Source organism: Tamandua tetradactyla, chromosome 17 (assembly GCF_023851605.1).
Source record: "Tamandua tetradactyla isolate mTamTet1 chromosome 17, mTamTet1.pri, whole genome shotgun sequence".
In the NCBI taxonomy this organism is placed as follows: domain Eukaryota; kingdom Metazoa; phylum Chordata; class Mammalia; order Pilosa; family Myrmecophagidae; genus Tamandua; species Tamandua tetradactyla.
The window spans coordinates 78,701,932-78,727,974 of record NC_135343.1 but is presented as its reverse complement, the minus strand read 5'-3'; the positions used below and the strand labels follow the sequence as shown (position 1 = coordinate 78,727,974).

The 26,043-nt window shown below is 39.8% G+C and overlaps 1 protein-coding gene across 11 annotated transcripts in view; it reads right to left on the bottom strand.

Moving 5' to 3' along the window:
• The window catches only part of LTBP1 (latent transforming growth factor beta binding protein 1), a 471,389-nt gene that overhangs the window by 246,432 nt on the left and 198,914 nt on the right, over nucleotides 1-26,043 (bottom strand). For all 11 annotated transcript variants that reach the window (XM_077135032.1, XM_077135035.1, XM_077135033.1 and 8 more), the window contains one exon: nucleotides 16,876-17,045. In XM_077135032.1, the coding sequence (XP_076991147.1) occupies nucleotides 16,876-17,045 (170 nt within the window). The remainder of the gene's footprint in view (nucleotides 1-16,875; nucleotides 17,046-26,043) is intronic.

The window sequence follows — 26,043 nt, the reverse complement described above, 5'->3', positions numbered from 1 at the left end:
GTTTCTATGCATAAGCATTTCTTGACTTATTTCACCTTCCTCTGACCTCAATCAAGACAAAGAAAACAGTTTGTACTCTTATCCTCCTTTTCTATGGATAACAAGCATTTTACCTAATGATTCTCCCTCTTTGGAAATGGGAAAGAGTAAGTGATGAAAGCGGAGTGACATGGGAATAAAAAACAGGGGGAGGAAATGAGAAACGAATCAAAAGCATCATAAACAGAGGCCAGGAATACATGCAAAGGTGGGCAAAGGAAAAGGCAGAGAAGAGACTTTTACTCAAATAATTTATAACAAGAAGCTACAGAACTTTAAAGGAGTTGCATGTTCTTAAAGTTCTTTTAACTTCACAAAAGGGGGCTTGGAAGTTTCTCTCTGGCACTAAAGGGGGATACAAAGGAAAATTATTGTACTTCACAAAACTTAAATTCTGCTCAAAAGGTAAAAAAAGTCAAAAGACAGGGCAAAGAAGGAAACCAAAACCTTCAGTACTACACCTGGAGCTGAGTCCCTGGAGCTGTTTGCAAGGGATGCAATGAAAATCCAGAGCAAACGAAAATAAAGTTACAATTTGAATTCATATTATTTTAAGGAAGTTGTAAATATGTACATTTTACAACTGCCAAAACAACTCTCAAGTTTGATAGAGAAATTCGATTGAAAGAAAAATCTGTTGAAGCACTTAGTTATACAGAATATCAACAACTGTTAAGTCTCTGAAGTAACTCAGAATTATAGAATTAGAAAATCCAAGCTTGCAAAATACTGATTCTGTCATTTACATTTTTTTTCCAATACAAACCTCTCTGGCTCAGGTTTTAAATGACTCCATCAAATGGTCCCAACTGCTCCCCACAAATGATTACTGCCAAATTCAGTACATCTCATTAGAAAAAATTTCAGTCTAAATTTCTTTCTTCTCAAAGTCATCATATTATTTCTAGATTCATGCTCCAGTACCAAGTGATAAATACAATTTAAAAATGATTTGTTGCCAATATAAAATGAATTACTGATGTATGGCCTTCCAGCTGCTTAACCAATTCTTTTTAGGTTATTCCTTTTCAACTCCTCTTTTCTTTCTGAGTCTCATCAGAAGTGCTGTGATGGTTTTAAAATGGACCCACCCATTCTTTGACATTTCTTCCAGTACCTCTCTTCACCCCTCTCCTTGAATGTGGGCTGTCTTAGCGACTCAATTCTAAAGAACAGAGTTAACTGGAAGTAATGGTGTGCAACTTTAGAGATTAGATCACAAAAGGTCTTTCTTGGTCTTCCTCTCTCAGACCAGATTCTAGGTCTGAGCTAGGTGAAACCAGCTCCTATGCTGTAAGACATCAAGAAGCCTATAGAGAGAGGTCCATGTGGTAAGGGACTGAGATCTCCTGCCAATAGCCATATGTGTGTGCACCCTGAATGGATGATCCTATCCCCGGTCAAACATTCAGATGACTGCAGCCCCTGCCAATATCCTAATTGCAACTTTATGCAAGACCTTGGAGAAGAACCAGCTACAGAGTACTTCCAAATTTCTGACCAACAGGAACTATCAGATAATAAACGTTTCCTTCTTTAAGCCACTAAGGTTTGGAGTAATTTGTTACACAGAAATAGATACCTAATAAACACACACACGTATCTTCTCTGTTTTCCTTTGTGCCTAATTTCTGAGAACAGAGAAGCAGAATTTATAGACCTTTCAAAATGCTCTGAACACAGTGCTGCTGTGCTGCAGATCTCCAACACATACCAGTCATGTAAGGTAGTATCACACCTGCTTCTCGGATGAGGAAACTGCACAGACAATTATCAGAGGTTTGTCCTACATCATACTATTAGGAAATGGTGCATCTGGGATTTTAATGCAAGCCTTTGTTCCTTCCTCATCAAACTCTCATTGTCTTGCCTACACATCTTTTTTTTTTTTTTTTTTTTTGCATAGGCAGGCACCCAGAATCGAACCTGGGTCTCTGGCATGGCAGGCGAGAGCCAGTGAGCCACCATGGCCCACCCCCTCACCTACACTTTAAATGAACACTTACTGTGAAAATTATATAACATCAAATACTTGGGAAGGTCGGGAAGATGGAGGCAAACAAATACAGCTTGTGCCCAGTGGTATGCCAGGTACCTAACCTTCTTCACCTCATTTAATTCTCACAACAATCTGATAGAATAGGAGTTAAGATTTTTACTTTAAAGAAAAAAAATTCATATTCAGAGATTCAAAAGAATGAGATAGTGTAAAATAACCCACAAAGCCCATGCCCCATGATCTTGCAATCTAGAGAGGAAAGACACACTCAAACAATTCCACCCACTGCATGCACCTCACAAGAGATTGTGGCAAGGACCAATTGAAATCAATTGCATGGATGTAATTTATAAGCTATAAAACATTACAGAAATGCAGGTAGAGATTATCATTAATGTGATCAAATCTAAGTGTGAAAACTGTGAGAAATACTCAAATTAGTAGTGTCATCTACCCCTGTGATATATTATAGAACAAAACCTACAAATGCTTCTAAATAAGGAAAATTTTTCATATTAAAGTTTTTTGCTTTCATGATCATAATTATTTTTAAAGGCTCTGGAATAAAGTAAGATTCCATTGTGGACTTTGGTTCCTACATAATTTCCAGATATGTGATTTGGTTGCCTAGATTTGTTGAAAGTTATCAAAATAGATTTCAGCCAGCAATGGGAATTCACTGATTAGATAGGGTTTATTGTGCACTGAATAATTTCTGCTAATGTCAAAATTTGACAACATTTTTCTAAATGTCAGTTTTATTAGTATACATAGGATTTTTGTTAACATAATAGCATTTTAAAAATTGTTTGTTACTAGCAGGAAATGCTTGTCAAATTTTGACTTTGTACTCAACTAAAAGTAACTTTCATAGAATTTGGGCAATTTTTAACCCATATTTTTGGTTCCTAACTATATTTCACACTTACATAATGACATTTGGCACTTTAAATAATCAAATACTGCACTAGTATTACAATGTAACATACTGAATTAATAGGCCTTAAGTGCTTGGTACAGTGGCTGGCTCACAGTACCTACTCACTGATGAGAGTGATTACAATGACAACTATGATGATGGAACCCATGTTATATTTTTGTTGGAGACAAATGCGCCTATTTCCAAACTTTCTAACTACCTGATATCCAGAGAAGAGAAAGCCATTTACAATACCTTTGCCCGATTTTTTTTTAATCATAGTATACATTCTCAAGGTACATGCAGGTATGGTTTGGAAACCGAAATCTCTGACAAGAAACATTATGAATCACTTTCTCCACTAAATCTTTGAAAAACTCCTCTAAAGGGAAGTACCTAATTTTGTCATATTTTCGAGTTCATTAGGCAGAGTATGCCTAATGCATATGTGCACACAAAGCTCATTGTGGTTGCCAGAAAGCTCATACCAAAAAAAAAAAAAGATGAGTGAATAGCAGGCATGATGGGATTTCAGGTATCTTACTGAAAAGGTTCCCCCAGCTACACTCACTAATGAACTAAAACTGGATATCCTCTATTCCTTACCAGCAAGAATCCCTGTGACCTAATGAGAATGCTTCTGTTACAAAGCCAAGCGGGTACTCAATACATGAATATGATCACACAGCAGGCTCTATTGAACTCAGGGCAGGAAGAACTATTCTCTAAGTGGCCCAGTGATCCCAGGGGAACTGTTGGAACTGACCCACCCATCCTTTCTTCATTTGCCAACCCATCCCACTGCCTCTTAGAAGTCAGGAGGTGTAGACAGAAGAGCTATAAGGGGGAGTGAAGATCAGAAGTAAAGCAGCTGGTTTTTTCCTCTTTACTCAGAGCACCAAAGATTGCCTTCTAATCAGAGCTTGCAGCTGTCAGAGGGAAGGGTCGAGACAGAACACGTGTTAGCTGGGGTCTTCTGCCTACAAAGCAATTGAGGGAGGGCACATTATCTCAAGTGATGGGATTCTATAGTAAGGCTATGTACAACAGGAGGGAGACACAAGTCTCAAAGAAACCCAGAAACCACCAGTCATATATAGCCAGACCTCAGGGACATGAGGGTGTATTTCAGTAAGAATCCACAGTACTTTGATCACATTGTCCCATCCTCACACCTTTTCAGTGAACGCTATTGAGCACCGTTCCTGAGGCCCATCATTAAGGTGTTAGGGAGCTTTAATGTTGCTGTGTCCACTCCTTTTCTGGCATTACCCCACTTCTGTTCCAGCTGCTTGCTGTTCACTCCAACTGCAACTTCCTTAAGAGGGACTCTGGATTCACCTAATTTCATAAGTCATCCCAGCTAGGGAAAGCTTTTCTACAAGGCCGCCTCACAGGCAGCTGGGCAGTCAGTCTCAGATTGGTTTTCCTGGGGAAAAGCACCTAGCCCTTTTCTAACCCACTGTGGCTAGAAGGGTGAAGTAACCCAAATAGCATTTAGATCTATATGCTTTCTGCCTGTTTACAACAGGGTCATTTGCTCTAGTGAGACTGGCAATATGTTTGTCCACATTTTTCTTTTTGAAATAAATCTTCTGCATTGCTGAAATGTTAACCTAAGAAAAAGAGCAGATTTGAAGGGAGTTGCCATATCATCAGACCAGGTGCATGCCTTTCCAGTGGATGAAAGAGTGGAAACACAGAATGCCTCTTAGAACCTCCGCTCCCAGCTGGCATTCTCACTTCCACCCTGCATTAGTCAGGGTTCTCTGGAGAAACAGAACCAACAGAAGGGAGCTATAAATATGACACTTATAAAGGTGTCGCATGCAGCCATGGGAATGGAAAAGTTCAAAAACCCGGAAGGCAGGCTGTGAAGCTGGCAGCTCCGATCAACAGTCTGGACGGACTCTACAGGAGAGCCTCAAAAGAGTTTCTCTTCTCCCTTAAAAAGCCTTCAACTGATCAGATTATTTCACTGTGAGAGGCACACCCTAGTTGAGCGCAGATGTAATCATCCACAGATGCAATCAACTAACTGATGATTTCATACATCGGCCTTTGGATTTATCAATCAGCCATGAAATATCCTTGCCTGGTCAGACAACTGGGCACTAACACTTGGCCAAACTGACACCAGAACCTAACCATCACACACACACACACCCCATTTGTCAAAGCAAGTCACATGGCCAACCCCAAAGTCAATGGGGTGGGAAAATCCACCAAACCCACAGAAAGCCATCAAGGAAGAAGAAAGAAATGTGAGCAAATATTACCATATATACTTTGATTATTTACTCTGGGACAAAATGTCATAAGAAAAAAAAGTTACATACATACAGAAACACATTCTAAACAAAATATTTGCTTTCCCCTCCCCCTGTAAAATCTAACTAAATCATACTTAAGTTATCCTTCATTTTCATTAAGTAGCTCGAGGGTTACTGAAAACAAAACCAACCAACCAAAACAAAATCCCTTTAGACCAAAAAGTATCTAACACAAATAAAAAAAAAAATGTAGGTATAATATTTTTGATTGATGAGTAAAGGAAAATACATAAATCAAGGGATTTTGTTGCTGGGTTTTTTTTCTTTTTTCATTCAGAAATAAAGCAGATGCTCACTTCAAATGGCTGTTTCTTGGAATGTAAACTCACTACGTGGGAGGAAGAGTGAAGGTCTCTGCCGGATCTGAATCAGGAGTGACAGTCTTCGGATGTACCTGTCCTCATTAAATGGCATCCACTAAACCAAGGATACACTGGACTCACTGGCCCAGACGTCATCAACAAAAAGGAGGTGCTGCCTCCATCCTCTTCACCTACTCTAAGGATGCGGTTTGTTTTTAATCCATCAAACCTTTTTCAATCTGATTCTCTAAGATATAGGAATTTTTTAAATTCAGTTTTACTGAGATATATTCACATACCATATAATGGTTCACAGCATCACATAGTTGTGTATTCATCACCATAATCAATTTTTAAAGATTTTCATTACTCCAAAAAAATAAGAATAAAAATAAAAAAGAACAGCCAAAACATCCCACACTGGTTTATCTCTGCTATTAATTCACTTATTTATTAACCTTACTTTTTTACTCATCTATCCATACAATGGATAAAGTGAGTATCTGCTACAAAGTTTTCACAATCACATGGTCACACCATAAAAGCTATATAGTTATATCATGGTCTTCAAGAATCAAGTCTACTGGATTACAGTTCAACAGTTTCAGGTATTTCCTTCTTGTTATTATAATACACTAAAAACTAAAAAGGGATATCTGTATATTGCATTAGAGTAATCTCCAGTATGGCCTCTCAACTACCAGAAATCTCTCGGCCACTGAAGCTTTATTTTGTTTCATTTCTCTTCCCCCCTTTTGGTCAAGAAGGCTTCTCAATCCCACAATGCCATGGCTAGGCCCTTCCCCAGGGCTTATGTCCCATATTGTCAGGGAGATTTACCCCTGGGAGTCATGTTCCATGTAGGAGGGAGGGCAGCAAGCTCACCTGCTGAGTTGGCTTAGAGAGAGAGGCCACATCTGAGCAACAAAAGAGGTTCTCTAGGGGTGACTCTGAGGCATAATTGTAAGTAGGCTTAGCTTCTCCTTTGCAGAAGTAAGTTTCATAAGGGTGAGTCCAAAGATCAAGGGCTCAGCTTATTGAATTGGTAGGCCCCACTGCTTGCAAGAATAAAGGGTCTTCCCCAGAAGGGGAAGTTAAATATTTCCACATTTTCCCCAGTTCCTCAAGGGGGTTTGCAAACACTTTTTTATTCTCTGCCCAAATTACTCAGGGATGAATCAAGGCATCACACTAACCTATACAAACCAACAAGATCTCACTACCTATTCAAGGTTCCATGTAATTATGGTGTTCTAATAACCTAACCATATAAATTAAATTAGATGGTGGTGCTACAGAAAATAGCAATAGTTTATTGCACCAAATAAACTTCTCTTCCTTTGGTCTCACCCAGAAGCTGAAGTTTTAAAACACAGTCAATACAGGACACAGGAACTTGTAAATTGCAATGATCTTTTTTTTACAAAAGCAACCATTTTTGCCTGTTTCACTAGGTATTTCAAATATTTTCATTTAGTTAAAAAAAAACTAGAAACTTTAAAGAGCAAACTTGTGAAGCACAGTTAGGACTGAAATAATTTTAAAAAAAGATACCTGCTATACGGATAATGAAGAAGCTCTAAAATGGGCTATTTAAATAATATGCAAAAATATGAGAGAATATATATTAATATATTTTTCATGGTTTTAAAGTTTAACTATCAGAAGAATTATTCAAATATCACAATAACTTCTTAGAGAAGAAAAGGTTTGCCTCCTACGCCGGCCATGTGTTACCTTCTGATTCCTTTGTATGGGGACAAAAGAGAGGTAGCACAGCTAGGTTTCAGTCTAGGTACACTGCAATTTCTCAGGTGGCTAGTACTAAGTAAACATTAAAAAATAATGTAGGGAGCTGCAAGGGTAGCTCAGTGGTAGAATTCTCACCTGTCATGTGGGAAACCTGGGCTCAATTCCTGGCCCATGCACTTCCCCTCAAAAAATAAATAAATAAATAATTCAACAAATGGTGCTGCAATAATGGGATAGTCACATGGAAAAAGAAGGAGGACGGGCCACGGTGGCTCAGCAGGCAAGAATGCTTGCCCGCCATGCTCGAGGACCTGGGTTCGATTCCTGGTGCCTGCCCATGTGAAAAAAAAAAAGAAGGAAATGTGATCTCGCAATATAGCATACAAAAAGCAAATAAATTAATAGTGCAGAACTAAAATCAAAGGGAATTATAACAAAATACTTTAAGGAATGTTGTATAACCATATAAGAAAGATACTGAGTCCTTACGCCCAAAGGGAGAACAGACTAGACTTTACAAAAGGCTGTACTTCTCAATGCCGAGAAGATTCCTCCTGTAAGGAGACCAACCTACAAGGAGACAAGGCATTCTCTTTTAATTTCCTTTAGAATGCCTCGGGAGCAGTATTTTAAACAGTCTTGTTTATTTTGAATCAAAACTATCATTTCAATTCTAAGATTACAGTCCCTAGAAATTAATTTCCCATTCAGAAGTAAAATTATGTTTTCTTCGTTTTTGGCTTTACAGAAATCCTAAGGCTCAGTAGGCACCACCTCCTTTCCTTTTCATACGCAGCCTTTCTCCTCCTTAACTTCTGCTTTGTAGTTTCCCCAAGGCAACTGCAAATTCATAAGTGTTACATTTCTCTTCAAAAATCACAGTTTGGTCCTAGAATATCTGGAGCTGTACGGTATTTATTTCTCAATATTTGAAACCCAGAGAGATCCTTGAATTTGTTTGTTAATGAAATCTTGGGCCCCTAGGGTTAAAAATCTGTTTCTTCAGCTTACTAAAGGCTGCTCATTGGAGATTTGGACCATATAATCCTTCCCTCTAAAAGGGTTTCCTTCACCGGTTCTCATATTGCTGGATAAAGCTTCTGACACATTTATAATCAACCTAGGTCCACCATTTTCCAGCTATCTTAGACTGTGAGCAGCCAGAAGGCAAACAGAATGTTTGTGCTCACATACCCTTCCTATGCAGTGTATGTGATCAAACAGCTTCCAGATGAAAAATACCACTGGGCAGCACAGCGGCCATGGCAAGACTGCTAATGGAGCTTTATAATAGTTATTCCCTGTCCTTCAGTGAAACCTAGATTCCCAAGGAATACCAGCTCAGCAGAACTTCAGTGTTCACCCACATTCCATGATTTCACAAGTGTCAGTTTGTGCACAATACATTGTTACTTTGTTATCTAGGCTTGTAAACTGTTACTGGCAAAGGCAGTGGATTTTCTGCCCAATTGACACAAATCACCAATTCCTGAGACAGAGGGGTTTCTAAAAGAGGAAGAGTTTATTACTAAGCATGAAGCAGGAAATCTGATAGCCTAGAAGCCTAAAACTCTGTCTCCCCAAACTGCAGTAATTCAGACAGTTTTATAATATCAAAAGATGGGCAGGTTTTAGGATAATGAGCACAATGGCCCCAGATGACGTAATTAGAGGCGATCTAATTATTAAGCATGCAAGATTGATTACATGCTTAGTCACAGAACGTATGTAAGAAAATGGCAGCCATGATATGATGATGATGATGAGCATGACTTTTAGTATTATAATGAGGTCTGTGACTTGTAGGTTAAGTCTAAGCTATCTGAATGTCAGATAGCCCCATTTTGGTTAGATCCAGTTTTGGTTATTAGAATAACTTTGGAATTAGGGTGGGTTAGTTCTGGGCTGACCCAAGGCTCTTCATTAATAAACATTAGGCACTGTCTTTAGTGATCACAAGACTCTAAAGGCAAAAACAGAAACAATAACAACAACAAAAAAAACCAGATAAAATGGATACAAGTGAAGGTCAGTCACAAGGCTTTTAATCACAAGGGCACAAGATTAAGGCTATACAACCATTATCAGAGATCAAGGTCACTGGATTACAGTTTAAAATTTTAAGTTATTTCCCTTTGTCTACTCTAATATACCAGAAAGTAAAAAAGGAATCTCTACATAATTGTTCAGTAACCATACTCATCACCTAAATCCTAACTTCTCAGTTACAAAAACTACCAATAAATTTGCCAGAAATCACTGACAAAGTGGGTGATTTTCTTCTAGACATCTTCAGTGCTACCATCTACACTGCCACATGGCTGGGAAACTAGCTGAAGGTTCCTGATTTCCATGCAAAATTGTGTATAGGTGACCAAGAGTGTGAGTTGATGGAGTTGCTTCAGGAACCCACTGATCTCTCAGACAAGGCAGGACACTTTACCTTTATTCCTTCTGTTTTCACATCTAGTATTCCTTGCAAATGCTCAATCACATTTTGTTGGCTTTCATCAGCATCTTGGTAAGACCATTTTTGACTGGTCTACCTTCAATGGCCATTTAGTACCCACTGAACTGGTAGGGGACAATCCCAAAGACAAACTCATTTGCATAAGCAAGCTAAAGGTAGTCACCATGCAGGGGAGGCTTTCACGGGCACAGAATAAGTGTTTATGGGAGCCTCCCCTCCCTTCAAGTAACCGCCTTGTCTATCTGCAAAGCTTTTCCTAAACAGGAGCCTGATCAATCAGTAACTTTGTAATTGAGGACTACTCAGGGAACTGGAGTTGCAAGATTTCTCCCACTGCTGCTTTCCTCTCGTCACATGATTTATAATATCTCCCTTATCCCAAACTTCAACATCCAATTTGAGGCTAAGATGGTTCTCAGGACCAAAATCTCCCTTGCATTTCAAATGGCATCTCCTCTGAAGATCATCCACACCACGACTCATCCTGTGCAAAAATAATCTGCCTCCAATTCTCTAATATATGTTCAGTATATCTACATTTGCCTTCTCTAATTGCTACATGAGGATGTCTTCCCTCTTTTGCGAGGGACCAGCAAGTGGAGGATGATCATGTCCTCCTATTCTCTGAGCCAGCTTCTATCTCATTGTATGTGCTCTCCATTATGGCACAGTCGCCCCCACGTGAACATTCTAGAACTGGTACTAAGCATCAAGAGCCTTTAATTAATGTTCTTGTCTGCCTCTTTACAGGGGCTGATATCAACAGTCTTCCCATCCAAATACTGCCTATCTTCTAACCTTCAGATTTATTACCAAAGCAAAAATCTTGGATGTCTCCTTTACCCCTTTCCAGAACCATTCAGCTCTTTGTCAGGAGAGCCAGGAACAGCCAGATAATTTTACTGGTAATTGCTCTGCTGCACTAGTCTGCAACCACTGAAAAATCTCCACTCCCAACACATGAACTTCCTGTTTTTAAGGAAGGAAAAAAACATTTGCCACCCAACCCTGAGATGCTTTCATGTTTGCTCATGCTCCTTGATTGATATCAGTCTGAGCACAAACTTGAAGACTAATGAATGAAAAAGGGTGAGTGGATGCACACACACATATACACATATATATATTCAATACTTGCACATATACATACACATAAGCCCTTCAGCCAGAGCATCATTAGAAGTATAAAGAAGAGACCCCCTGTGCCCAAAGGATCCACACTCTTCATAACTCTGTGGTCAGGCCAGTAACTGGATGCAGAGGGGCGGTCAGGCAACCAAGGTGGCTGCTCTCAGAATAAGAGACTCTTTACCTCCCACTACAGACCTGAGCTTAGGATTCCTGGGTGATGGTTTCATCTTCAAGTGGGGGAACCAGAGAGTCAGCCTGCCCATAATTAGCGGCAGGGCCGAAACTGGACTGACTAGATGTTGCAAGACCTGGAAGAGGGCGGCCCAGCCCACAGGGTCCAGGGCTGAGATGTCTCCTTGTAGGACCTTGCGCAAGGCAGGAGAGGTTCCTTCCTGTGAGAAGTGCGCTAGCGGGGGCTGTGGACATGCGTCCTGCACCTGCGCGCCTGTTTATTCAAGCAGAAAGGGCTACGCTTAGTACCACAAGTGAAAAGACATTGCAGACTACTTGTGCTCACGTTTCGTTTTTGGGTTTTGTTAGATGTGGGGGGGTGGGGGTGTGCGCGCGTGCGTGCATATGACTGATTTAAAAGTACCATGTGTTTGCAATGCCAGTAATCAATGAATTTCTGTCTTTAATTGCAGCACTTCAGAGGATAAACTGGCATTTTCTTTTAGGAAATAGAATGATCTATTTAAAGAATTTTAGGATGGCAGTATATCAAATATGTCATGCATTTCCCGAAATTTAAAATTCCTGCTTCGTTGAATTTAAAGGACTAATATTTTAGAAAATGACTTTGAAATAGGAGGAAACTATTTCAAATTTAGGCTCATCTTGATAGGAAACACTTGGAATTCGAATGAAAAATCCAGCGGAGAGAAGTTCAAATTTCCAAATATTTCCAGACATATTCCAGTAACTGATAGAATCAGAGATTAAGAAGTAAACATTTGAAGTGGAGATTCCCCAATCATTTAGCTCAAGAGATATTCTCTGACAGGCTGGAAACCAGTTGCCGAGGAAACCATTCCAGACACATGGATATTTCTGCTCATCCCAAAGATCTCCTTTATAAGTAACTCTACAGTCTACCTTCACAAGCTCCCTCTGTCTTTTAACCCAGATGATAAAAATGTCCTTCCATCATAGATTATTATGGAAATATTATTTTCTGGTTATTATCAAGAATCCAAAGGACTTCTCCCCACAGCAGTAGACAGTCTGATAGGGACACTTATTACCCTCAAGGTCTTTTTCTGCTGAGTTGTAACAAAACAGTCTGTATAGGTTATCTGGGTTTGCTCCTGAGCATACAATTTTCTAATCATCTCAACTGATCATTTTTACATCATCTTTAAAATGTTATCAAGTAATTTCAATTTTTCTTCCCGTGGTTTAAAAATGCTACTGAACTGAATATAACTGAATTTGGGTGATACACTCAATTCTTTCATGCAAGTCACTAATGAAGACATTAGATAAAGCAGATGCCTGTACCCACACCTCCATCCTTAGGACATCAGGGAAGGCTATAAGCTCCAACCCTTGCAGCCGACATTGAGTCTTCTATAACTTTTAAGTTATACCTTTTTTACATAAGTATTTCTTATGATCTTTGAAACTGAGATATAATGCACATGCCACTGGGTTTGCCTTTTAAAAGTGTACAGTTTATTGGTCCTCAGTATATGCACAAGGATAGGCAGCCATCACCATTAAGTCCAGAATATTTTCATTACCCCAAAAAAGAAATCTTTCACCTATGAGCAGTAACTGCCCACTCCCTTCTCCCACTAACCCCTCAGAAACCACCAATCTACTTTTTGTCCCTACTGATTTGCCTACTCTAGGCACTTCATATAAATGTAATTACAAAATATGTGACTTTTTCATGACTGATTTCATTCAGTTGGCATAATGCTTTCAAGGTTCATCCAAGTTGCAGTATGTATCAATACTTCATTCTTTTTAATAGCTGAATAATGTTTAAGGAATATTCTGTTGATCGTTCATCATAGATGGATATTTGGGTTGCTTCTACTTTTGGCCATTATAAATAATGTTACTATGTTTTGTTGCATAATGCTGCATATGCTTTTGTGCAGATGTATGTTTTAAATTATCTTTAGTATATATCCAAGAGTGGAATTGCTGATAATTCTGTGCTTAACTTTTTGAGGAATTAAGGTGATACCTTAATGTGATACATTCCAGGCACATGGCCTGTCCTGGTTCATCCAATGAAAATGTTATTTCCACCAATATCAAAAGACTTCTGTAAACAACCAACAAATACATCTGCACGTTCCCAAATCTGTGCAACCTGTCACTCTAAGATCAAAGGAAACCGCACTGACTGGGCACAAGTGGTCTCCTGATGATTCATGTTCTTCTGGCTACTTCAAATCACGTGGAGATGTATCTGAGAACTGCCATGATCAGGAAGGTGGGTTGACTGCGAAATCACCAGTGAAGGACAGCTGCTTCCACAAAGGGTCTCCTGGACAGCTGTAACTTCAGTAACTACCATGTGCCAGTCTACCAGGTCCAGAACCGACAGCTACATTTTGCTTTACTGCATCCTTCACCCCCCATCCTTACCACTTCTCTTCTTACCCTGACCAGTTCTCTTTTATTTTGACAGATGTCACCTGCAAATCCTTATTCTCTTGGGTTTGTAGAACTTCTGCCTCCTCCTACTATGAGCTAAGTTATACAGTGCTTAGAGTTCTAGGTAGACATCATAATTGCTGCTTGTAAGATAAGCAATATTAAACCTACCATCTGGTAATTATTACTAGAGTTAACCTTTTCTCCCTTTTAAAAGAGTAAAGCAACTCTTGTCTTGCCCAACCTTAACATTTTCACATGGCCTCAGTTTCTGAAAGAAAATGGTCGTAGAACTGCAATAATGCCCACCGATTCCTCAGTTTCATCCCAAAATATGTCAGGCCCAACTGATCTTACTATCTGCTATTTTTCTAAGCAATCAGAATTATCTGTGTCTATCCTTTAACCTTCAAATGATTTGGCAAAATAAGAAATTTTTATTACTATTTGCATTTGATCTTTAAGATGAAAATGAAGATACTAACAGCTTCTGCCTTTCCTCAGAATTCCTTTATTAACTTTCCCTTCCTATTACATATGTACAAGTTTCCCTCTGATACCTATGGCAGAACTAGGGTGTGGGAAGATAGAATAATCTTAGGTCCCTATCTCCTTGAACCTCTGTGCCAGTCTGTAGGTATTATATAACCCAGAAAAGCCATGTCCTTTAATCCTTATTCAATACTGCTGGGGTAGGATCTTTTTGATAGTTTACATGGAGACATGACCCACCCAATTGTGGGTGGTAACTGTTGATTAGATAGTTTCCATGGAAATGTATCTCCAGCCATTTAAAGGATTACTTACTGGAGCCCTTTAAAAGGGAATCATTTTGGAAAGAGCCCCAACAGAACCAACAGAGCCCACGCAGCTAGAGAACTTTGAAGCAGAAGGAAAATGCCCCTGGGGAAGCCTTATGAAATGAGGAGAGAAAGCTAGCAGGCATCACCATGTGCCCGCACAACTGAAAGACAAACCCTGAACATCATCGACCTTCTTGAACCAAGTATCTTTCTCTGGATGACTTAATTTGGACATTTTCACAGCCTCAGAACTGTAAACTTGCAACTTAATAAATTCTACATTTTAAAAGCCATGCAATTTCTGGTATATCACATTCCAGCAGCTTATAAACTAAAACAACCTCCTTTCCAGTTTTAATCTTCCTATTGCCATTCCTATTCAATTTTGCTATTTCAAGATCCTTAATTGTCCTGCCAAATTCCCGCTTTTTAAAACTTTCCGCATAACCCTCCAGCTCTCTATAGAGCTCTGAACTCAGCAAAAATGGCCACATCTCCATTCCTCTCCTTCTCATATGGCTAACTGTTTCAGTTAGTTCCTGGGTCTCTTTTAGAACAATAGCCAGCTTTCATGGGATTTGAGCAGACACCTCCATCACTGTGATAATGTGAAGTGAGTGGGGAAATGACTTCACTAGCTCCCCACTATGGAGTAAAACCATTCAAACAGGATGGGTGGGAAATTTTGTACTGTGCAGACAAGAAACACAAGTTCATGTTCTGCTAAAATACAATTTCATCTTTCAGAAGACAGCTGAACAAAGCTCTGAGAATTTTAAAATATATAAACTATAGAGATTTTCATTCTAAGAACAAATCGTTGATAACTAAAACCAGTCTAGTTTAATACCAGCAATTCTCAGACCATCCTCTGTAGCACTTCCATACACATAAGAATTCTCTTCCTTATTTGTGTGGGAATGAGCTTTCAGAAACTCTCATCTCTTCACATTCTAATTTTGGAGAGCTTCTTAAAAAGAAACATCATCTATATAAAACCCCAAGAAAACAGAAAATGCCTCTTTTGGGTTTATTTTTTTTTAATTGGGATAAGAAAAATATTACATACACAAGGGATAGTCACATAGATGGAAACAGGCTATTAAAAACTAAGTCAAAGGATGGAGATCTTTAAAAACAAGATGGCCATAGCTATTACTTTGCAAATGATTTGGAAATGATTTTGCCTAAAGGCAGGGAGCTGGTCTAAATGATTTCTTCATTCTTTCCTCATCACCCCAATAAACTACACCAAAATGATTGCTCTGGGGTTCCACCTCAGATTTCTGAAGATTTTCATCAAAAGATGCAAAACTAGATTAGAAACTGTCTATTAGATATTGTGGTTCATGACCAATTCTGAAGGAATAATCAATCACTTTATGCTCAGTACAGAAATCAGGAGGTGGGCTTAGGGAATAAAATTCACAACAGATGTGGACTTCTAAAATGCCAAACAGTAATAAAAATTCTATCTCTGCTATTCATACTCTCTGTGGTGGTAAAAGACAGTCCTTTTGAACCTCACACTGGTATTCTCTTTCATTATTTATGGTGCGGGCTATCAGTCTGTGTGGGAAAGAGCAGGAAGCTGCTGAAAAGAGGGCTCCCAGCTCTGCCTTTGAATGGTTTGCTGCTTGATTTCAGAAGGTTTTCCCCACATGCTGCCAGCAGACACTCTGTAATACCTAAACCACAAATCATCACATTTCCCATCCTTTGGGCCAGAATTTGTCCTTGAGTTTCCCACATAGTGAGAGGTTAACCAAGCTGGCCACTGATATAATAATTTTTTACAAATTCAGAGTAAAATCTGTCATGCCATCTGCTTGATCTACCAAAAAACAGGTGGATCTCCAAACCTAAAAATATTTAATGTAGGTAAACCTGAGGGCATAATGCAGGATATTGCAGACATTTCTCAAATAATAAATCCTGGCTACCTTATTAAAGGATCTATTTTATCAATATAAACATGTTAGACAGGGCGGGCCGCGGTGGCTCAGCGGGCAAAGTGCTTGCCTGCTATGCCGGAGGACCTCGGTTCGATTCCCGGCCCCAGCCCATGTAACAAAAACGGAGAAACAGAATACAATAAAACAAGAAAATGTTTAAAAATGTTTCCCTTTCTTCCTTCCTTCCTTCCTTCTATCCTTCCTTCCTTCTCTCTGTCTTTCCTTTTAAAAAAAAAAAAAAAAAAAAAAAAACATGTTAGACATACAACCGTATCCAAAATTAGAGCAAGAATGACTGGGAAAATGGAACCATATTGCAGAAACAGAATTACAGGCAGGTCATGTCATGTTCTTTTCCAACATTCAGGAAAACTGCCTTTCCTCAGAATAAGGAAACCATGCTAACTATTGGCTACCTGGTGGTTTTAGAAATCATGTGAATTTTTAATGATTCTTGGCTTGTATCTACTGTGACACATTAAAGCCATCAAAACTGAACAAAGTGTTTCCTAACTCTGATACCATGATTTAGGAAAATAGTTCGATGGAGTATACTCACATTGAAAAGGTGCCACGACTTGATCCTGCCCATATCTTAAAGGGAAAGAACCTTCAGTGGATTGTTCTCCTGAAATCACCTTCTGGGATGGAAAGTACTTGGGCTTGATCACATATTCCTGGGTCTGGCCATGATGAATCATCACATTCTGTGAGGAAAGGGGTGTCACTCTGGGAAAAAACAAAGTAAGGATAAGGAAATAAATAATGGATCTTGAAAAGTCAACTATTAAGGAATGAATGGGTAATCAGTTAAACTTAGAAAAGAGCATAAATTCCTGGCAAGGTTCATTTTCTTCCATCAAATACTGTAGCTGGCCATTCGTGACATATAAGGAACCAACGATTCACCCCTGGAAAGCTCCAACATAAAAGGAATGCTGCCTGTTTAGTCAAGAAGCATAAAGACAAACAGGCAATTATCAGACGATCCAGAGCACAGCTTTCACATACCTTCATGTAAAACAGAGAGCACTTATATTTAAGAAAAAGACAAAGACACATACATAAATATGTACGTTTATGTATATGGTATATTTTATATACTGATAAATAAATGGGCAGTACTAGAAATAAGAAGAGAAAAACTAGGGAAGTAAGAGGGTACGGAAAGAAAATTACGCATGAAATCCCTAGCTTGACTGGTTAATCAACTGTAACAATCAGAACCAGTGAGACCTTTCAACTTCGCCTCACGCTAGCAAGTAGGTTGGTCAAATCCTCTGAGCCTCAGCTTCCTCATCTGAGGAAGAAACTCAGTCACCTAGGGCTGAGAATGCTGGTAAAAATCCGAACACACAAACATGCAAAGCAAAAGATGGGTGGGGGGAAGGAAGGGGAGCAGAGGAGAGAAGAAAGGAAAGAGAAGACAAAAGAAAAGAAAAAAGAGGGGGGAAGGAAGGAAGGGAGAGAGGAAGGAAGGGAGGAAGAAGAGGAGAGGAAGAAAGAAAAAGGGAGGGTGTGTAGGAGGGAGGAAGGAGAGAAAAAATACTTTAATTCTCTTAAGTATGATGATTCCTTAAGGGGGAAAAAACGTTCAAATACCTTATTCTAGTTAACAGTTTTTCTACTTTTTATACTGCCTCTCATCATCATCACAGAAACTATACTGTTCTGGTTAAATCTTTTATAATTACTAGTTCCTAAGAATAACAAGAATAATAAGGACAACTAATCATGATCTTGTTAGCTTTTCAACAACATGAATTGAGACCTCTGGGAACTTCAGAACACAATTACTATGCTTTTACTCTCCTGACCCAAGTCTTTACTTTCTATGACAGTTCTCTTCCACTACAGGTAATATATACTTTAAAATAATATAGTCTTTTCCCAGATTCAATCATTCTCTGAGGAAGAGAAACAAAATCATTAGGCAAATAGCACTATTAAGGAGTAAAAAAGATAAAGAAAATATACCAAACAACTCTGGAATATACAAAATCACTACTAAAATTGTTGGGACAGAGAATTTTAGCAGTGAACTGAGCCTTAGGAAGGAAACCTTCTCTGTGTGTTCTGACCCTAAGGAGGGACTATCTGGACAAGGGAAAGGAATAACACTATGGAAGATCAACTGGAAAGGTAAATGGGCAAGCCACCAAAATGCCCACCCAGACTCTCATCAAAAGTAGCAAAAGGGTCTTGAATAAACTCAATCTATTCTATTCATTGTAGTTGAGGCTGATGAATAAGCTATTCGGTGGTGCAAGGCATTCATGAGATAGAAGAGGCTGGGATTAAGGGTGTTTCCTTTATCAGTTATTGATTGAGAGCTATCACACTTTGAATCCTGTAGTCTCAGGAAGGCCTGGGAAAATCCACCTTGGGCCTGGATTTTCCCAGATGCAATGCCACATAAGGGCACTCCCTATATCACTAGATTTAATGACTAAATCACTAAATGCTGAGGGCTTAACACTGTAAACATTTTTGTTTTGATGATGTAAGTGATGATCTGAACTTCAAGTATGTTTGGTGGGATGGAGTAGAAAGTGAAACAGCTGGATACATGCAGTGGCGACTGATGAGAAAACCCCAAGTCTGCCAGTTCTCAATGAAAGGGGAAGCACTCCTCATCTCAGGGACACCTCATTCTACAGCCACACTGTTACCCTGTCACTAGGATGGGAGAAGCACAGGCTCACTCCTGTTCTGAAGAGGATATGCCAGTGCTCTAGGAGACCCTCAGGCTGCTAAAACTAATTCCTGCTCTGGCCACTACCACAGAGGTGATACTGTGGGCTCTGACTTCTCCAAGAGCTCTTCCTTCTGAATCAGGGAAGTGTGGAGCAGCAACAAATAACCTCTTGTGTGGAACCTTAAAGTACATGCAAACGTGAGATCCTTTCCCCTAAACATAGCCGAAAGATAAAAAGCAAAGACTGGGCTATACCAGGCCTAGGACTTGAGCAAAGGCCCTCAGCTATGAGAGTACTTGAAGTCCATGACAGAAGAAATACTGCCTAAGTTATAAACACATCACAAATATGGGGCTACAAGGTGCTGCCCTTCTTGTCCCCCCTGCCCTCCCCTTTCCCCCAACATGAGGATATCAGCACATGTCCTCCCCAAGGCACAGACACACAGAAGGACTGATGCCACCCTACCCAGCAGCCCCATGAAGAAAGAATCAAAGCTGTGGGCAGTGGTACCATGGTACCACCAGGGGCAAGGAGAGGAAACAGTCCAAACTCTTATCTCACAAATACTTACTAAATGTAACCATGCTGACCACTCTTTCCAAGTCCTCTAGGAAAGAAGCACTTTCCACCTTGCAAGAAAGACATCCTGTAGATGACAACACAGTAGCCACAAAATGAATCAACCTGCTTCCCCTCAGCATGCAACATCCAAGGCATCACTGGTAGAACAAAGAGAACTTTGGATACACCAGGAAGGACAACAGGGAGATTAGAAAAGACAAGAGAAACAGTATGATAGATGGCATATATATGTAAAATAAAAAAAAAAAGAACATGTGTTCCTTTAAAATTGTGAAAAGATACTCAGCTACTGCATGCTTATTCTAATTGATATCCATTCATGAATCTCTCCAAATGAAAATTTCTTAACATCTACATGTGCTTCGGGAGTATATATCTATATGTCTATATAGACACATAGATACAGATAGATAGATTTTTTCCTTGCATGGGCAGGGACCAGAATTTAACCCAGGTTTCCAGAATGGCAGGCAAGAATTCTGTCACTGAGCCACCGTTGCACCACCCTATTTATACTTTTTTAGTGTTTTTATTCCCACTTCTTAACTAGATTTAAGCCAAAAGAATATCTACAGACTTACCCGAGTAAGGTGGATAAACCACATGCAAAATGCTACATCTATAAAGTCTTGTGACTGATTTTGTTTTATAAAAGCTTTATTGAAATATAGCTCACATACCATACTATTCACCCATTTAAAGTGTACAATTTAATGTATGGTACATTCACAGAGTTGTGCAACCATTACCAATCTAATTTTAGAACATTTTCATCACCTAATTTGTTTTAACCTATTTTAACTCATGCACCAAGTTGGGTGTTCTCCTTCCTATTAATCCTCTCTGTTGTTTTAAGGTAGTTCAAGAACAATATAAGAAAGCCAGTCTCATTATTTTATGGTGACATTCATTTTGGGATACAAACATACTGTTTCTTCATCGACTGGGTTTTTTCAGAGCCCTACCCAAGAACCTTCTTCACAGCCCAAGTTCAGCAGTAATTGAGAAATAGACCCAGAAATCAGACAGAAGGAGATCAGAGTGTCCACATTATTCCTGATAAAGTGGGGCTGGAGAACATGGCTTAGAGGTCCAGCAAAGAGACCTGCAAATCTGTTCCAAATATACATCTGGAATCAAACTTATCCTACAGAAGCTGCATCCTCCCTAAGACAGGTAGAGAGATCCAGGCTGCAAAATCTCCTTCCTAGTGCAGAGAGAATGCACCTGTCCTGGCAGGCCACTGGGCTCCTGCAGGAGGGGGGGCAGTGGAGCATGCCCAGATCCTTTGCCTACAGGCCCATCAGAGAACTCTCCTCTTCCCCTTGGGAGAAATTAATGGAGGAGGCCCACAGCAGGGTGTTTCTGCAGTGGTCAACTTTCCAATGGTAGAAACATCAGAAACAGGGGCTCCATTTTTCGTCCTAAAACTATCCACCACCTTTTCACCAAAATGGCAAGATCCAGCCTGGCTGGGGTTAAAAGACAAGGGAGGAATAACATGTACATTTAGAAATGCAGAAATTCTGGTATTATGCAGATATAACAACAATCTATGCACCTATACACAGCAAGAACAAAGCACAGAGTGTAAAAGAGGATTTTTTAAAAGGTGGCATACAGCAAAATATTTATGTAATTTCAAAATATTTACACACAAAATAATAAAACACGTTATACAAGAAAACATAAAATCAAAATCTAGGCATCTAAAATGTCAGAAGGGGTAGTCATGGGAGAGGGTATTGAGAATAAAAAGGCATAAATAATTAGACTGCCCACCAAAAAACAACAAAATAAGAAAGTAACCTTGCATGAACCACCACTGATGATGAGTACAGGCAATTATTTAAATATATATATATATATATATATATATACATATATATATATATTTTTTTTTAAAAAAAGCAAGAAAGGGCCAGTTGTAAAAAACCTAGAACTTTTTGTTAAGGACTTGTTCTTTATTCTATAAGAATAATGATAACTAAGCATTTTTCAAAAGAATACTCAAAGATGCTATTTTGGCAATATTACTCTTGTAACCCAGGTTGCAAAAATCAGAGTTAAGACAGATGCCTACTAGGAAAAGACAATATGGACACAAATGCAAAAGATGCTATTAAAAAAAAAAAAGAACGAATAGTCCTGGAAAATTAAATGTATGAAGGGAGGGGTGAAGGAAAAGGAGTCAAGGAACCCGTGAAGGCTTCAAGCCTGGCTGTCTGGGAGGCGGCACTCCGGTTAAAGGTCGAGGGAAAAGTGAGAGCAAAGAGGTGTGCGGAGTTACAGTGGCGGGGGGAAAGGGCCAGTCTGTGGGAAAACGATTGTTTCCGTTTTAGAGACAGAAATGTGGGGCAGATCTCTGGGGAGCAGCGAGGGAAAGTCCCTGAGTTTAGGAATAAGTGACGTTCCTTCCAAGAGAGGCCAACAACTTCGAAGGCGAAAATGTTTCAGAAATAAGAACATGGAACCACAGAGTCTGGGAGGATATTCACATTTAATGGTGGAAACATAAAGAGAAAACAGGAGGAGAAATACAAAATGGAGAAAAATAAGAAAAGGGTAGGTACAGAAATGATAAATGGAAGCAGGGTTTTCAGAGGAAAGGAGAGACAATGTCACCTGCAAATTCCTGCAGAGAATGCAGCGGGAATAAGAAATTTGTAAAGGTCACTGGCACTGTCAACTCGTGCAGTTTTAGAAGTGAGAGGAGTAGATGTATGACCGTAGGGGGCAAAAAGCCTGATAGGTGGCACACTGCTACACCCTGAAAAGAAAGAGGAAAACCGGCTGGAGGGTAGGAATATGGCTGGCCATCTAAATGCCTGCATTTGTGGAAGCCTCTCTATCTTTGTAAGCCGAGGGAGAACAATTGCATAAAATTTCTTCTCCTTAAAAGAAAAGATTAGTCACAAACTGTTTATACTGCTGCCTCCGTAGTGGCAATTTTTGGCACAAGGATAGTCTAAACTTTTCCATATTTCAACTAAAACCATTATTTGACCCACGGACAGGGTGGGAGGATCTGGCAAAACACAAACTCCTTTCCACTTAAGGAAAGGGCTTTAGACCTCACAGAAGGGAACCCTCAACAGTCCATAAAGAGTTTCCCACAGAAGGCCAGTCTAACACGGACCTAACCCTTTCCCCCATGTTTAGCGTACTCAGGTTTATAATTCAGAGTAACAGAAACCAGAAGGGGAAACAGACAAGTAGGAGAAGGCTACAGGGAAGATACCTCAAGTCTCTCAAACCAGTTTCTCTCTATAAAATTCAAGAGATATCTGTGCCCCACCCTCCTTCCAAGTTGTTCAGAATCTGGGCGGAATGCTGCCAAGGAGACAACCTCTTCCCTGCGGAGTTCTCAAGCACGAGATGCACAAAGGGAAAAGAGAGCTGCTAGGGAGATGCCAGATAGGCTGTCACACAAATACACACAGGTAAAGGGAGATGAGTTTTGGTCAGTGCCCCATTCACATGGAATTAGCCATCAGGCCAAAAAAACTTAGCAGGTAAAGGCAAGGAACAGGAGGACAGCACACGCAGGCAGTACAAATGAAGAGCCAGCCACAGCATACAGGAGACATGGAACATGCCAGAACAAACACAGCAAACGTAAAATGAAACAAACACAAAGCATGGGAACAGAAGGAGAGAAAAAAAATTACACAAAAAATATAAATGTGGGGACCAGACAAGTAAAAGTGTCTTGTCTTAGACTACAAATAAGATGAAAGACAAAAACACTGACGATGTAAAATTAAAGGAGTTAGAAAATTGGTGGGGAAAAAACATGGAAAATATGGGCAGCCATCATTAGTAAACAAAGTAAACACAACCAGATAGAAACTGGTCTTCCTTTCCTGGCACTACTCAACTGGAGGCAATACTGCTTCCCCAGGAGACATCTGTCAATATCTGGAGACATATTTGATCGTCACATCTTGGGAGGTTGGCAATGGGGGGTTGCTCCCGGCAGCTAATGGGGAGAGGCCCTGGATGCTGCTAAATATCCTACAATGCACAGGACAGCCCTGCTGCCAAGGAATTATCCAGCCCAAACATCAATAGTGAGAAACCCTGCTCTAAACATGTGCTGCTATCACCAAACAATTTTCAACAGACATTTTGAGAGAAAAGCAGATGCTGCTACAGTGACAGTGCCCATTACACCTAAAATTAGACTCCAGAGAAGAAATGGATAAAAGCTGCCCAACTGAGAAAAAAATATGGACCTATTAAACTTTACTATCAGGGAATTCCCAGATACTGTGTCAAATATCAGGAACACCCAAATCAATAGACCAAGCCCTTGATCTTGAGACTTACTCTTGTGAAGCTTGTGTAGACAGTGGAGAAGCTTAGCCTACCTATAGGTTTGCCTAAGAGTTACTTCTGGAGGACCTCTGTTGTTGCTCAGATGTGGCCACACTCTAAGCCCAACTTTGTAAGTGAAGTTACTGCCCTTCCCCACTACATGGGCCTTGGCACCCAGGGGTGAACATCTCCCTGGAGGCATGGGAAATGCTGAGTCCGGCTCTAGCAATGTGGGATCAACAACTCCATCCTGACCAAAAGGGGGAAAAGAAGTATAACTAACAAAGTTATCAGTGGCTGAGAGAGTTCAAATAGAGTCGAGAGGCTACTCTGGAGGTCACTCTTACCCAAGTTTCAATTAGACATTGCAACCTACCATAACTTGCCAAACTCCAACCAAAACCATCCCAGCCAATCCTAAAGAACACGTAGGGCAATATATAAAATTCTACAAAGGTTCCATTCACAAGAGTAACATTCCAGAAACCTACAACCTCCAGGTGGGTCCCTGGACCAGATAAAGTCCTGAAACCTAGAGGGCCCAGCCTCTCCAGAACATCAACTAGTTCCATCTCCCTCCCCTACATTACTGACAGCTCCTTCCAACATGAAAACGTTTGAATGGTCATGGCCCAAACACCCCTAAAGAGTGGGATAGAGGGATCATAGGTGATGGTGGAGTTATACAGAGAAGGTAGGATTTAATTATGAATATGACTGCTGAATCATTAAATGGATATTTCTTTTAGTTTCTAGTATCTTAGAGCAACTAGAAGCAAAAACCTAAAATTGTGGAATTGTAACCCATACCAAACTCTGAAATCTGTCCTACAACTAACTGCTGTGTTATGCTTTGAAATTTACTGCTTTTTTGTATATATGTTATTTTTTCACAAAAAAGAAATAAAAGTTGATTGTGATAATAAAAAAATAGTTATTCCTTCTAGCCTCCTATATTCTGGAGCAGCTAGAAGGAAAAATCTGAGATGATTGTATGGTAGTCCATGACAAACTCTGGGATCTGTTCTATAACTACATGTTGAAGAGTGTTCTGAAAAATTATTGCTTTTTTCTTTCTTTGCTTTACATATATGTTATGCTATACAATTTTAAAAAAAACGAAGTGGTTACATTGGAGTGGCCACTTCATAATTCACTGAGCTGTACATTTATAATTTGTGAATTTTTCAGTATATGTGTTATGTCCATATAAAAGAAAAACATATAAAACTGGTATATGCATAACAGCAATCTTTTAAAAAAAACTTTTTTTTTAAGCTGCCCAACCTCCTAACGTGTCTTTTGCAAGCCGTGTTAGTCCAGGAGGTGGCCCATACCTGTTAATAAGAACCCCTACTCCCATGATGTGCCCAACCCCTAGCAAATATTTCAAGAAGCTTTCCCCACCCCAGCTTACCTGGCAGTTGCAGGTTTGTCCCTACATCTACCCTCTGGCAACTGCATTCCTGCCATAACCCCCTTACCCCACATCTGCCCTCTGGCAGTCACAACCCTGCATGACCACAGTGGCGCTTAAAATTTAAACCCCACCAATGAAGAGCTGCCAACTCCCAACTTAGCCCCCTGCTTCCAAAACCAGTAATGAGAACCTGCCAAGTTCTCACTGCTAAATTAGACAAAGAAAACCCACCACCTTCCTTTCCCTATTTCCCACCAACAACCCTATATAAGCTGTACCCCTTCCCTTGTTTGGGGCAGTCGCCATCTTGGGCTTCAGACCCTCTGCACAGTCTCACAATAAAGCTCCTTTGATCAAATCGTGGTCTCTTCTCCTCTCTACCGGTGGAAAAAATCTATCAATACCCAGGTTGCCTGAGGGGCAATCTGCAAAGCGGGGGCTGAAAAATTACTGGAATTGTAAGGGATGGTTAAAAGAAAAAAAAAGATATTTACTAGAAGTCTTTGCAGAAACAGATCACCTGTGTCAGAAGAGAATACTTTCATTAAACTATTCATCATTGCTTTCTGAGAAAGGTGAGTCCAAACTGACTATAAGGTCTTAATTCTGCTAAGAAGGTCATACACTTTTGGAGCCAGTCACAAACTGTCTGGGATAACTGGAAAAGGATGAGTACTGACCCACAATTCTCCATGTTTGTTTT